The sequence below is a fragment of the Tubulanus polymorphus genome, chromosome 5, assembly GCF_964204645.1.
Source record: "Tubulanus polymorphus chromosome 5, tnTubPoly1.2, whole genome shotgun sequence".
Lineage (NCBI taxonomy): Eukaryota > Metazoa > Nemertea > Palaeonemertea > Tubulaniformes > Tubulanidae > Tubulanus > Tubulanus polymorphus.
This window is the reverse complement of record NC_134029.1, coordinates 16,633,073-16,649,141: the sequence shown is the minus strand read 5'-3', so window position 1 is coordinate 16,649,141 and position 16,069 is coordinate 16,633,073. Positions and strand designations below refer to the sequence as shown.

The window sequence follows — 16,069 nt, the reverse complement described above, 5'->3', positions numbered from 1 at the left end:
ATTTAGAAAAAAAACGAAATGTTGTACATGAATGATATGACGGGTTAATTTCACAACAACTTGGTAAATACAGAGTAGAAAACAAAAAAAATAGTACCTGGTAGTCATTGTCTTCTAATTTTTGTTACAATGATCATGATAAAATAAATTCAATAATCATGATACAATGTACTCATGAGTAGTGCAGTTGTGGTTGATTCACGTGCATAATAGACTGATTAAATCATTCAATTCAAATTGTATTTTACAGCAAACAATAAAACCATTGCAACCTGATGACGTACATTTACAAAAAGAGGATTGAGAACCTTTTGAGAGTTCCCTTTAAATCCTGAAAATCAGTACACCTTGAACCTCGAAGATGCGTTCTACTTTGTTTTCTGTTGTTGGCTTGTGGCTTGCCTAGACGCATCATAAACCATCAGAAACATAAACCAGCTTTCTTAACATAGAAATTGCCGCAATGTTTATAAGTGTACATGTATTTTGTAATTTGATTGCTGATGAGCTGGCTTGTTGCTTGGTTTAATGTACTTAAAGTTTCAATGCCCAAAATTCTCACTCACTCCTGCTGTGCAGTAAAGCCAATAAACCCCTGCCGATGATGTTCCATCGTGCAAGAATTAGAGCTCTGAAAGTCGATGTCATGAAAATCAGCTTTGTTATTTCTTAACAGACACATTTAGAATTCCACATTTAGTCTATAACTTGAAATTGTGTGTGCCAGATATATTTCTTCCAACAATCTGAGGAATGCCCTATCTTTTCTTAATTCAACGCCTGTCTTTATTATTATCCCACGTAGATTTACTATTATCCTAGATATGCAAATCATTTTTCAGGGTTTGGCTAAAAGTACATGTTTACGCCATCTATCTGTGGAATATTGTAATGTTGGTGATACTGGATTGGACAGTAAGATGATGTTTTAATTAGTCCCAGCTATAAATTCTTTTATGTTGTAACTAACAATGAGATAATGGATATTGTTTCTGTTTTAGTTTTATGTAAAGGCATAAAGAATTCAGTATACATACAGTCATTGAACTTGACCGGTTGTTGTTTGTCATGGGTTGGCGCTGATGCGTTGAGTAAAGTTATAAAACATCAGGCAATAAAACGACATAATGAAGCTTGGAAGGATAGTTTGAGGTATCGGCGACCTAATCTCGATGGAATGACTGGAATTCGACGTATTACGGTCAATAAAAACCCATTAATCGGTGATCAAGGAGCATTCAGTTTAGCCGAAGCATTGAAAGATGATTTATGGTTGAAAGGTAATTAATTGATTACCGGTATTAACGTACTTTTACACTTCACTTTTACCATATGCAACATTTGCTCTGCACTTTTCAGAACAGTTCTGTGCCTACTAGTACTTTCTTCTGAACACAAAATTGACAAATGACAGGATAACATCTGATTCACACACTGACATTCTGAAATTTGCTCAGCTTTATGTTTTTCGTTTGTTGGGTGTTGGGTGTTGAATTCTGGCAATACTGGCTATCTGTATTGCAAAATTGTACAGTTAATGCAAGTTCTGTTCCAAGATTTGTAGATTACGAGACTGCCAGCTGAAGCCTAATCCCAATAGAAAATAGTCCTGCCATCAATCCGCTCAAAATTGCATACTTTTGTTATACAACATGATTAGTTCATTTGGTTTTGATCTTGATAAAGTTGCACATGATCATTTTTAAGCCTAAATTAGATATATGTAACAAATTCTCATTGAATATGAACACTACACTACTTCTTCGGTAAGCACTTTTTGCCAAAGGCTAGGATAATCACCCTAGTTTTTACCACAATGAATACGCTACACTTGGAAAAATTCTGAGAAAATAACCACTATTAACCTTTACAATAGTGCTACCGTATGGCATACGGTACAAATGGCAAGCTAGCATACCCGTATTGTATGCGATACCGTATCACTTAACCCTTCTTCTAGAAGGGCATATCTATCAGTATCAGCCGGTGCTGCCATGTGCATAAAATACAAGATGGCAACAGCCAGGAAAACACAATTTGGCTGGATGAAACGGTTCAGCAGCTCGTACATGATGCTGACAATGATGCAGGTGACTTGGAATTTGGTATTGAACAAATTGAGAGTGGCAACGAATATGACAGCAGCAGTTCAGATGATGAGACTTAGTCAGAAAATAGGGTTATAGTGCCGGCAATGATTTTGATGATGAAAATGAAATCAGCGACAATTGTCCATCCTCAAGGTCACATATATCCAAATAATTTGTCTTATTTGTAAGCCCAATGGTTATCAACACCATGGTATACAATGTATCAGTGTCAAATACATAGGTAACAATTTTCTGAGGCCTGAAATTATACCCCAATGAAACCCCTTACATCCAGCCTTCCGACATATCGGTGGAGAAGTTGGTAAATGAGTGGAAAAATAAATTTTTTAGTTGTTCTATTGCTTTAAAATTTTTACTTCATAAAGTAAGGACATATGGCATACAATTTCAGTTGGAATTGATTAGATCAGTGAATTTTGCTGGGAGACAGAGCATTTTATCTGACACTTGTTCGTGAATTTTTTTCATGGCGGCCATCTTGGAGTATGTGACCTTGACCTCAAGTTCACTTATATCCAAATTATTTATGTCTACATTGTTGGCCCAAAAGTTATCAACAACATGCTATATAAATTTTCTGTGTCAGATGCCTTGGTAACTATTCTATTAAGTTTCAAATATACCCCTATAAACCCCTAAATTCCCTCCGGTACCGCAGTGGAGACACTATGTGGTATTGAAAGGGTTAAGATTTGAACACAATAGCACCGTAGTGGTAGCGCAGCGCTTTTGCCACTAGCAGTCAATGTAGCCAGATGCTAGACCTGATCTTGTTACTACTTCTAGCTTAATCCTTACCCTTACTTACCTTACTATAATGCATAACAGTACCCTTACTCTATACCTATGAACTCTCTTCGCCCTAACCCCTACCCCCTTTAGGTCGTTTTTTATTATTAGTTGGATTACGGATCCGCCACAAAGTTTTTTCGATTCTAGGTATTAAAAAAATTTTTTTTTTTCCTGCCACCCCTTTATTCTTAAGCATACATATGGAAATAAAAACAAACATTCATAGTTTTTTTCCACTGCCACATCATCTTTTGACATCAAACACAAAATAATTGCGGTAAATGGGGGGTGTTCTAATGTGTATATTTGGTGGGTTCATTCAGTAAATTGTGATTTGCAAAAATGGCGGTGTCAGTTATGAGTGTAGGCAGTAAATAGACAATATTCGGGTATCATTGTCCTATAACACCCTCCAAAATAGGGCGTTTTATTTTTTTTCAAATCCCGCTCCCCGTTCACTAAATTAGTAATAAATTCAATGTTTTACGTAAATGTTTTTTTTTTCATTTTTCTTCCCGTCACCATAATGATTTCAAGCCCTTCAAATCCGTTATCCAACTTTTCATAAAAAAAGCAGCCTCACGGTGAGATAAATTCTCATTGCGTTCAGGCTGAACCATTAATAACTGGGTCACCCTCATGATAAATTTCTTCGTTTTACTAAATCCTGTTTGTTTTACAGCTTTAGATTTACAGCAATGTGGTGTGACTGATACTGGAGCTAAAGCTCTGCTCCAAGTGCTAAAATATAATACAACGATGGTTGTGTTGGATCTTCGAGCCAATCCACTAGTAGAAAGAGAAACTTTGAGTAGTCTCATGGAACAAGTTTTAATCAATGCCAATGGTCAAGATTCTGAGGTATTTATCACTTACTCTACATCTGATTCAGCTTTTATGAGCAATATACAGTCAACTCCACTTAACTCATATCTTTTGTTGCTGGTGATATTTATACGAATTAAGCAAAATACGAGTTATTTCTACGAGTAAAATGAAATATTGATTAAAGGTTTGACCTAAAAAAAACCGGGCTAGCCTGTTTCAACAAAATATGTGAAAATACGAGTAAATCCGCTACAGATAAAGCGGAGCCGACTGTAGTTAAAAAGTGCACATGACACATACATGCAATGATGGTTATCTGTATATAATACCAAGCACTTTTTGAAAACAGATTATGATGTCAATTTTAGGAATCACTGCCTGTAGAGATAGATGTGGGCTCAACACCCAATTACTTTCCTTAGCGTTGCGGACCAGCAAAGTACACTATCTTCACCAATTGTCCCGAATTCATTCAAATATGTTGCATGAAAATGGGAGGTGTTTGTCTTTCAAAGCAAAAAATGTGTTCACAACGAAGATGAATGTTTTTTGCCGTGCCATATTAAATGGATTCAAACAAAAATTGGCTGTGCAATTGCCAGTCATTTCTAACCACAAGTACCATTTTTGTGACACCAGCTTTAGCCTGTTATTCATTTGTAAACAAACAGAAATTTATTTCAGTATAAATGGATTAGAATTGACAGCACGCAGAAACCAAAACCAAGAACCCCAGCTAAAAAACGATTGAAAGCTTGGACTTCCAAGAAATCAAACATTATTAAGGTATTTTACTCGTCCAGAAATTTCGAGATATGTCTTTCATTTTGTAGGATATTTTATAGATATTGTTATGCTTTCTATTGTATTAAGATGACTCCTTCACATCCAAGAAAGAGATCCAGAACAGTAGGGGCAGGATTTGGTCGTACGTACGCAGTGTCAGAATTAGCCAAACCTGGAATGCCATGGAGAACTGCACTTAGGGCTGCTAGATACAGGTTACTTATTCATAATCCTTTGAACCCTGCTGGTCGGTTAAGTTGATATATCCCGGCCACTATGCCATGTGCTTCTATCATTTTTCACATGTAACATTTGTCAGTGATTATCTAACAAAACATACTACCGTCATATCTCCGTACAATGTCAACAACAGGGATTTGTGATTGTGGTGGTACTGGTTAGAATATTACAGTTCATTAGGGTGTTAATTACATTGGGTTCCTGAACCATCATGTCAGAGGTAAATAGGGACCTACTCAATTTAACTGTACATTTTAGAAGACCCCAGAGCTGTTCCATCCGTCTTATAACATTTTCTGGATCAACAAGGTCTCAATGTCCATGGACCTTTCGTATTATTTTTAGCCCACTTGGGACTTTAGTCCCAGCGGGCTATTGCGTTCACTCTTTGTCCGTCCGTTCGGCCGTCCATCCGTGGACGGAATCCAGTTATTTTGGGAAGTTTTGAAGACGCTTCAATGTAATGTCTTGATATTTGGGTTACACATGTATATACCCTAGACACATCTTCAGCCCAATAACTGACCCTGTCAGAATTAAGATGGCCGAATGGCAGCCATTGTTGTTCGCCAAAATCAGCACTTTTTACACATTTTCGAAGTTTTCGAGGGAAATTTTGAAGACGCTTTGATCAATTACCTTGATCTTTTGTTTATATTTGAATCTACCAAGGGCCAATCAGCATAAGATAAATTGGGTTGATCTGATTCAAGATGGCCGTCCTATGACCTTTTTAGTGCCCAAAAATGGCAATTTCACGCAGGTGAGCATGCACTAGGATGTCAGCAAGCCCTCTTTTAGAAATTTAGTTCTTGTTTACGAAGGCATAAAGTGATATAATTGAAAACATAATTCGCTTGCAATTTCTGTGCGGTTTTTATCTTTTTACAAACATAAGACATTATCTAGCAACCTTCTATCCATAACATGCATACCGAATTTTCATTTAGGACTCAAACCTTAGATAGATTCTTTATCACTTTGCTGGAAATGACAGGGATTCCCAATCATGCTAGTTCCATGCATTATGTTTATGACATGGTCTTGGCAACAGTCCAATCCATGGGTTGGGAATATTTGCAGTTTTGCAACTTTGCAACTTAAGTCAGTGTGTTTTGATGAAGAGGTGAACCTGTGCAGGCATAACTTATCGCATACGGTGATCAAGTATTTTCACTATCAAACAGTTTAACTATGTGTTTTATGGAATTGAACCAAGAAAATGGTTCTGTATTTTCCAAATATTTTTGGCAATATGTGAGGCTGGGGGTGTATCAAGACATGACTGTAGTTTACATCGTCGTTTTTTCCAGTGTTAAAAAAAGCTAGTTTTAGACTTTTGGGTGTTTTGAAGCAAAATAATGATCAAAAAATCTAAAATACAACAAAAACCCAATTAGATATCATCTTAGGGACAAGTGTTCAACAGGGATAACAATGATTATAGATGAGTTTACACTCATAGCGATTAATATCATAAAACAAGAAAATCATTCTGCATCAATTTTCTTGGGTTTTGAATATGCTGATAAACTGGTAGGGCAGGGTCTGGTGAACTCATGTCCAGAGAGCTCATGTTTCAAAGGGTTAAATATTATTTCATTGGTTGATCTATTCAATGATTTCTTTGGTTGAGTGGTCAGTGGTTTGATTAGTGTATTTATTGTTTTGTAGGGGTTATCCACCAGAGTTAACACATGCCACTCATGAACGATCAGATGATGAAAGTGCACCTATCAGCCATGAGAGAGAACCACCCTATATATCGGTCACTATGGACACTTCAAATGAATCATATGAGCGATGTTTTCCGCAGGGAATTGACAGTCAAGTTAAAAATTCTGATTCTAATGAAGTTCGTCTGCTCAAGGTCACACAACAATTCCTCACTCCTCTACAACTATAAGCGTCGACATGAGAGAAATCAATTGAACATATTTCGTTTTTTATTTGAACAGATTGAGTTAGAACAAACCCGCCGTTTGCTGAAAGAGGAAAGAGAAAGTCAAGGTCATGCTGACCAAAGAATTATTGATGTGAGTAAACTAACTATACGTTACTTTAAAAATGATGAAATTATCCATTGAATTTTAAATGTTGTTTTGGTAGACCAAGTAGAATAACTGCATTTTAGCCATGGAGAAGAGATGATGAGATTAAAATCACCATGTACAAATTCAAAGGATTAAAAACGAAATTTATCTATCGGAAATTATAATCAGGAGATGAAACTTTACTGTTTTCAGTTAACGATTGAAAATAATCGTCTGCGACATGAGGTTGATGATCTACGTAGACAAGGCGGAGCCACTAGTGGTAGTAGTTTATTTGATGATGATAACGTGCTGGAAACAGTTGAAAAGACTTTCGAAAAGTTTCACGCTTTCCTCGACATGTTACGGGATGCTGGGTAAGTAAAATATTCTCAATTTTTACTTTGATAACAGTTCTCACTAATTACACTTTTGGGTTTTGTGATCAGTCAAATATCACGTGATTGGCGGTGGCCGTCAGTCTTCATTCGCAGGGGGAAAAAAGTTTTTTGAGGAAAATATCATCAGGTTTTAACTTCTAATCTTGACATTATTATTAGCACTGTCATAGGATACATTTCCTTATATGGAATTGGTTTAAATTTTTTGTTCTCGCAACTGCATTCATGTCCAGAAATTACACAGAACAGAAAGTAGTAACTTCCGGAAGATTTTTCTCCGGAATCGTGCCGGAAATTTCCGGAGGATTTATTTCCAGAATATTTCTGGCCGGATGTCAGATTTCCGGAGGATTTTTCTCCGGAAGTGGCTGGCCGGGGTGGGCAGAATTCCAGAGGATTTCTTTCCGGAGCCGGAAATTTCCAGATGGGTTTCGATCGTTAGCGTTTCGGAGTGTTAGGGTTTAGGGGTTAGGGTTTCGATAACAAGGGTTTAGAGGGTTAGGGTTTGATGCGTAAGGGTTTTTGATGGTAAGGATTTAAGGGTAAGGGTTTAGATGGTTAGGGTTTAGATGGGTTAAGGTTTGATGCATGAGGGTTAGGGTTTAGATGTGTTAGGGTTAGGGGGTTAGGGTTTGATGCGTTAGGGTTTAGAGGGTTAGGGTTTAGACGTGTTAGGGTTTAGCTGAAGGGCATTAGGGTTTAGAGTAAGAGAGGGTAAGGGTAAGGGTTTAGATGTTCTGCCGGAATTTTCCGGACATTTCCGGGAAGAAATCTTCTGGAATTCTGCCTAACACACACACTCTCCTCGGATTAGATGTCTGCTGGAATTTTCCAGAAATAAATCACCGGAATTCTGCCTATCCCGCGCCCCCTCCTCGGATCTGCCGGAAATTTCAAGAAAGTTCAATTTCCGGAATTTTCCTGAAAATTCTGTTATGTGTAATTTCTGAACTTAACTGCGCCACTGGGGGAGTTAGATATAAAAATAGTACACAGTTTTTAGCCCACTTGGGACTTTAGTCCCAGCGGGCTATTGCGTTCACTTTTCATATGACATAATGACAAAAAGTTATCTTAAAATTCTTTTCCGCTGTCAAAATTATTGCATTACATTAATGATTCCACAGAAAGTTGCACAATCCCTTGGACAAAAATGCATGGACAGATCTCTATGGACTATGGACATTTTCAGGAAGTGCTGTCCTCTACAGGAGGATAAAGTTTTTGATGAGAATGTTGCAGAAAGCTTTTCACTGAAAGTTACATAGGGATTATTACCTAAAGTTGCAGAAGGTCTCATGGACATGATAAAGTTGCAGAGGGCCATGGACAGTTTACAGTGTGTAATGTCTGCACATAATGTTATGTAGTTATGCCAAAATCTACTCACTATAGATTTAATTTCCTTAATTGGATATTTCCTCTGAACTTTTGACCAATTTTGCATGACGTATTTGAATTTTGAATTTTTGAATTGTAAACAGCTTTCAGATATTGAGTCATATGCGGTATCATCGGGGATTTATGTCCATTAGGTTGACAATCCATTATTATTATTTTTTAGTTGTCAAGACATTGCAAATAAATCTCATTCAGCAAAAAGGTCTATTTAATCTACTCAGCGTAATTCATAGGGAAAGAGCAAATTGATCTGAAGTGTTTGTTCCTGCCGACCACTGTCTGTGTTAATTGAAAAATACTGCACATATTGTATGTATCTTTGCAATTTGTATAATTTTAAGACGAGAAACGGAGCTTCAGGCTTGTTAGAATGAACAAATCTAATTAAAAAGTGGCAATATTTTGAGAAAAAATTATCTCCTATTTACCAATTTTTCTTACGAATTACTCTTAGAAGATATTTTGCCTTCTTATTCTACCTTACAAAACACTAATCCAAACTGAGTGTTTTCATGAGTACTAGTACAAATAGTTTCAACAATTGTTACCAAGGGCAATTTTGAATGCCTATTGCCTGAAATATGATGCTCTCTCGAATGTATGACTGTTAGGCCGGTGCAATCACAATGATGATGATTAGATAGATGTTTTTCTCACGTTTCGAGGTTTTAACTAAATCCTATTATCAATGAAATGAAAATTGTAATATAATCGTAATATGATTGTAATATAATCCAAAAAGCCCATGTCAATACGGCATTGAGCTGGCCGTATATTTTCTATAGGTTGAACGCAGATTTGGCGCGTAGCAAGATGGTACTTTGTACGCTACACTCAACCAGGATGATTGGAGTAATTTATTCACATATGTGGCCGATTTTTCAATAGTTATTAGCATAAGAAGCTACTAAAAAGAACGAAAATACTTATTAGCATTGTTAAACCCTAACTATCAACAATATGTGATGATGAATGTATTTCACTGACATTGGATAGTTATCGCTGACATTAGATAGTTAGTTGTACACCAAATGGTCAAACTGCTGTTCGCTAGGTAGGAGATTTGGTTCAGAATGGATTTTAAAATATATACAACACAATGATGATAGCTTGGAAGCACCACCTTTAAATCATTTTCAGTATCAGATTACTTTAAAGCTGTCTCACTAAGTGCAGAATCATGTGCAAACACCCCGAAAGTGTGGTATTCAAGCTAATTTGGTACCGGAGAAGTATGTTATTTTGTAAGCCAAAAATCCCAAGTGAAAGCCACTTAAGAGACAATTTCTAAGATAAGACAAAATAGGTACATAGACAACGATTACTTAGCAGTATGTTTATTCCAGATAATGTATGGAGATAAGACTTTGTTATAGGCCTAGAGTAACCCGTATTAGAGTTGAAAGTTTTCAGATTTTCTGTGATAATAGCTGATTCTATGTGTCAGTTTCTAAGGTCATTGCATGGATAGAATCAGGGGCAGATCTAGGATTTTTCAAGGGGGATGGCTGACAAGAAACGTAATGAAGAGACTGCAACTAGCTCGAATTTTGAAAAAGCCTCTGGGAAAATGGTGGAATTTGACAGTATTTGTGCGATGGTTTCTGTGAAAATTATGACAACCTGCTGAGCCGTGGCCAGGATGAGGTATTGATAATTTTGATGAGATTATTAGGCGAAGCAGGTCATTTCTCAAGTATTTGTCATGGTACTGTTTTGGGAAATTTTTGACACAGATTGGGAAAGAAGTCAAATAGTTATGATTGGGAAAAAATAATCGTTTATCGGATACATATACGGCCTAGCGGAATGGGTGGAGATACACTAACTCATCTACAACGGAATGGTCCGGTAAAGTAAGTGCAGATCCGCACCTCTCGTAAATGGTTCAATCAACTGTATTAAATATCACTATTTCACAGTCAAAATGTCATCAGCAATTCAGTACATAAGTGTATTTTATGATATCTTCACCTGGAGATCTCAAACTCGTATTGCTCGTAGCATAGTACGGCGTCATATAATAGGTATATAATACAATAAAGTCGCAATGCTACTGTTATTTTTGATTCTGAGGCAGCTAATAACATTCTTATTTCATCTTCTTAGAGGCTATTGACACGAAGAAGCCCCTCGCAGAAAATTTTTATCTCCTATTCACCCCCCTTAGATCTATCCCTGATAATTAATTACCTGTGATTGAAATCGAAAATTTGACCAGTTTCGAAGATACTATGATAAAACTATGAACTTTCAGGTTTATCATTCATGGAACATCTGTGTTCTTTTATTCATATGATGAGTGATCAGCCAGTTTCTCTAATAAAAACCTTTTCTTATTAACCACTGGGAATTTTATGTATACCGCATCTGATTAGGTCCTCAGGATTCTTTGTTTTAACATAAGATTACATAAGTGTAATATATCAGCAGGCCCTATTCTATTTGAGAGAGGAATTGTTTGATGTGCTTGAGTTCAGATTCTAAATATTAAGAGTGATTGATCTCGTAGGCTCTAAGGAGAGATTTGAAGCTACTCCAATTTTAATGTTCTGTTTCAAAGTAACGAAGATATATGTCGGCATGAGATTTGAGTGGGCTTCTGGACTTATGTACCCCAATATACAGTCCTATATATGCGACCCAGGTTGTGTATGTCCCTGGTTCCATATTGCGTATTGTGGCTTTCTTTCTTATCTATACCTCTCCATTTGTAATTTGTGGTTGGAACATCTATATATACTGACCGAAATTCTTTGGCTTTGCGATAATGATGTGAGATATTTTCTAGCGTAAAGTCAGTTTTAGCTACGAGCAATCATGATTGCTTGAGGTTTTAGGTATCTAGTCTAGAGGATGACATCCATTGATGTTATATACAGTTTGCCTAGCAGACTTTCTTTTCTCAAATACAACAGCTTTACTTTTACTGATATAAATCACCAATTTCAACCTTTTACAATAAGTAATAGCATATCAAGGTTGTTATTGTTCATGAAAGCTGTTGTAAATTGAAAATTGAATTGTGGTCATGGGAATTTGGCATTATCTACCTCAAGTAATCAAAACCCTGTTAATAATTGTAATTTTGTAGTTTCCATTAAGAAAAATTTTTTATATTGAATATACGTACATTTATGTGGATTGTTTATCCATAATGATTTATGAAACATAAATCGATCTCACTTGAAATAGAAATGGCGACAAGAACGACTGTGTCCAATAAGATATGTTTGCATGATCAGTCAGTAATCAGGTTTTATTATGACGCCAAAAAAATTACTCCTTGTTGAGCCTAAAAGTTGACCCACCCATCTACCCTGTACATTACTTTAAAAAAAATCATGATCAAGCTAAGCACAACAGACCCAGCCCTGAAATGAACTGATTGCAAATTTTATTGCAGTTTTCAAAAGTGCTTACCTACATGTAAACATGGTTTAGCGCAGCGATTCGTAATGCAGCACATCACTATGACTATTGAGCGTGGATTGCATCATGTCGCATCGCTCGGCACTGTCGCTGTGCTCTGTTCGATATCAAAATTTATCATCCGAATAGAGTGGTAAGATTTCAAAGGATATGGACAAATGGGACTTTTGAAAATTCATCCGGAATAGCCGAAAATCCGAATAATACGAACCGAATTAAGTGACAATTTTGGAAGGTATTATAATAAGAAACTGAAGCGACTTTTAAAAATCATCAGAGATACGTCAAAATCCGAGTAAAACCGATCCGAATAAAGCGGGCTTGACTGTAACTTAGTATTTCCTTATTATATTGGTTCCTAGGCATATTTTGTTACCATGATCAATTGCAAAGTTATAATTCATGACATGTTCTATGATTGTGGTGAGTTTCGCGGTCATTGGGTTTTGAATATGGTCACCAGGGGGCGTTGAATAGTAGAATGACTTAGTATTTCCATATTAAATTGGTAACGAGGCATATTTTGTTATCACAATCAATTACAAAATCGTAGCTGCTGACATGTTCTATGATTGTGGTGAGTTTCAAGGTCATTGGTTTTTGTAAATGGTCACCAGGGGGCGTTGAATATTGAAATTGTTAGATTGTTGAGCATTTGAAACCACTTCCCAAGTGGGCATGGTGTCCCTGGACCCCTAGTTCAATTTATAAAGGTACTTAGGCATAATTAATAACAACAATCAATTACAAAATTGTAGCTGATGACATGTTTTATGATTGTGGTAAGGTCATTGGTTTCAATATATGTTCACCAGAGGGTGTTGAATATTGAAATTTTCTGATTGTTGAGCATCATATATCACTTCTTAAGTGGATATGGTGTCCCTGGACCCATGGTTACAAGCCCACTTGGGGGCATTGCCCCAGTGCACTATTTATTGCATTCGCATATGTATCCACCCTAGATATGTATCTACCTAAGACCAATCAAAATCAACATGGTTGGCTGGCAGCCATTGTTATTCACAAGAATCAGTATAATATTTGGTATAAACCAAATATCAAAACGTGCTGAAAAACTTAACACATTGCTTGAGTTGTCAAAATTCTGCTAACAAACAAATGGACACATTGTGAAATCATTAGGCTCTTGGTATAAAGAACCTACTAAATATCTTACTTCAATTTCAAAACATCCTTGTCTATAAAATTTGATTTTGATTTCAGACTTGGTGATCTGGTGGCTTTGTCTGGACTTGCAAATGCTGATAATCCAATCATGCCAGAAGCTCAACCTCAAACTAAGATTCTCATCTCGGCGAACAATAACGATCATCTAGAGGAGGAATATGTCTCACGTATCGCAGATCCGACAGATACTGACTACAATCCAACAACAGCTGATGAACTTTATAATAGGATTAAAGCAAGAGCTTCAGCAGCACTTGCAGAAAGTCGGGCAAATCAACCGATAACTCGACAATACAGATCTGTATCACCAAACAGGGTGGTGCCACTAACTGTACCGACTAGCCATCCAACTGCGAAGGAGGATGCTAAACTGAAAGAGGACAAACTCAAAATCAGTACTGATGAAATAGATGTAAATGCGGGTGGTGACACTGTACGTTCTAAAAGCGGAGAAGTTGTTATGCTTGATTTTGATCTAGATTTAGCTGATGGCGACAAAGAAGACGATGTACAAGTTTTCTCTCCTGTCAAGAACAAGTCAACGTTGAGCGTAGTTAAACCAAATCCAAATGAAGATTCACAGAAATCGGCGACAAGTGTTAAAACTACGAAATCCGATTCATCTCAGCCAGTTACAGTATTAGGTCACGCGCAAGTTCTTCGAGAGAAATCGCCTGAAATTCGACCTCGTTCCGCCGAACAGAATGAATCAAAGAGTGAAATTTTTTCTGAATACAGTGAAACCTTTGAGATTTCAGAGGAAAAGCCGAGCAGCAAAATTCATACTGAATCCAGTTCTTCATTTCATCTTTCTTCTCCCTTAATGCTAGCTTCATCCGCCACTACAACTATCCCAACATTGCCTGCTGCTGTACCTAAACTTGTAAATAGTGACGAAGATGATTTTTAAGCAATTAATTTCATTATACAGGGTCCAGTTCCACAGTTCTGAGTTAAGATTTAACTTCGAGTTAACTCATCGAAAATGAACAAACTTTAACTCCGAGTTAACTCTAACTCACAACTGTGGAACTGGATCCTGCGCATTTAAATTCATTAGTTTAGAATGCTGACTTTTAAAGGTCAAGTGCCCTCTAAATAGAATATTGAGTAAAATCTATTTTTAAATGTGATTAGTGTATAAATGATAAGTGTGTCACTAATTTTGATTTTGGTAAAGCCATTACTGAGAAATAAGACTATAAAGTCGGCCATTTTCGCCAGCTTCCCGTACACAGTATGTGCGCATTTACTGTGAAAAACCCACATTTGCATTGTAGTCAAACACACATTTCCACGCACGTTGTACCACTGAAGAATAAGAAACTTTTGGTGCGCTTTATGAATAGCAAAGCTATGGCAAACTAATAGATCTGATTTAAAACAATGAGCTTAGCTTTATTAGATGGATTTTATAACAATCCATGGTGAAATAAGCACTGTGCATCTGAAATAATCCAACAGTTTCCAGTCAGTAATCCTGCACCGTGTAATCACCATTCGTATTTAATCCTTTTAGAAGTTGTTCCTAAATTCTTTCTGGTGTACAGTTATACATAACACAATAAACATACAATGGATAGCCGGCAGTAGAGTGAACTAATGAAGGAATGATGTTGTTTTATAGATTTTATATATAGGCTATATAGTACTGAGTTCACACACTCGTATGTTTGTTTGGCTAATATGACTCATGATTGCGACGCTGACATGCAGCTGCATATGCTATATAGGTCAATGATCCAGTGAATTAATTTTACTGATTTTAAAACAAATAAGTGATTTTTTTTTTTATAAGGCTGATCCCAGGTCGTTATTTATATACTGATGTATCATTTGGAAGGTATATCTCAAAAAGTAGGAATTAGAGGGCACTTGACCTTTAATCATGGTGTTAGACTAGAAAATCTCTGGAGCTGGCTTCATTTTTACTTACCGGTTATAGATTTTCCTGTTATTATTATTGCCTTAGTCTAACTCTTCATTACCGGTAATTCATTCTTATAACCTATGGTATGCTATTAACTTAGATACATTTGTAGATAGAAGTAGAATAGCCATACTCAGATGCAGAGAATAGATCGCATGCATATGATAAAAACCCACTGCGTACTAATTTAAAAGCAAGATATATTATTCAAAATATTAAAAATTTGAGTACATAACGCTTTGAACTCTCACAAGAGATGATTGTCAGGTAAAATTTTAAAATGTGTACGTTGGTACGTTTTTATCATATTTCTACATGTACCTGGTATAGGCCTATTGTTTACATGACAATACATGTAGACAGAGATGCTAGTTTTCCGGAAATATCCGGAATTCCGGAAATTTAGGATCGCCGATGTCAATAAGACCAGGTCAAATACGGTAGTGGCGGGAAAAAAAGATATTCTTCGTCACCCGGATAGCACGCGGCATAAGAAGGCTGCGAGGGATGTGAAGCACAACGAATGCCTGCCGTAGTATTTTCAGATGAAAGATGCCGATCGTGATACTGCATCTCCGGCGATGCAAAAACGCAAAATTTTTTCTGGGGGAGAATTTTTCAGACCCCCGTTCTAAATTCCGGAATTTTGGCCCTAGCATCTCTGTGTAGATATATGTAGGAAAGTTATTTAATTATTTCTGGAGCTGGTACTCCTGCTTATCAATCTTTTGTATTATCTATTGATGAACTCTGCTTTGCAGTCAAGCCTTTCTTCTGCTCAATAAAGATAATTTTTTAGTATACTGAAAACACGTCTTATATTTCTAAATTTCTGTTTTTACAAATTGTTGATTATACAGATCCAATGAACTACAGGGAACTAGAATATCTATTCATCAGCTAATATTTCGCCTGTGCTGAGGG

The 16,069-nt window shown here is 36.6% G+C and overlaps 1 protein-coding gene across 3 annotated transcripts in view; it reads left to right on the top strand.

Moving 5' to 3' along the window:
* Positions 1–15,935, top strand: part of LOC141906067 (centrosomal protein of 78 kDa-like) — a 68,201-nt gene extending 52,266 nt beyond the window's left edge. For all 3 annotated transcript variants that reach the window (XM_074795244.1, XM_074795241.1, XM_074795242.1), the window contains exons 5-13: positions 843–915; positions 1,002–1,280; positions 3,586–3,764; positions 4,416–4,517; positions 4,605–4,732; positions 6,432–6,627; positions 6,716–6,793; positions 7,004–7,167; positions 13,252–15,935. In XM_074795244.1, the coding sequence (XP_074651345.1) occupies positions 843–915; positions 1,002–1,280; positions 3,586–3,764; positions 4,416–4,517; positions 4,605–4,732; positions 6,432–6,627; positions 6,716–6,793; positions 7,004–7,167; positions 13,252–14,125 (2,073 nt within the window). In that variant the 3' untranslated portion in view covers positions 14,126–15,935. The remainder of the gene's footprint in view (positions 1–842; positions 916–1,001; positions 1,281–3,585; positions 3,765–4,415; positions 4,518–4,604; positions 4,733–6,431; positions 6,628–6,715; positions 6,794–7,003; positions 7,168–13,251) is intronic.
* The last annotated feature ends 134 nt before the right edge of the window (positions 15,936–16,069 follow it).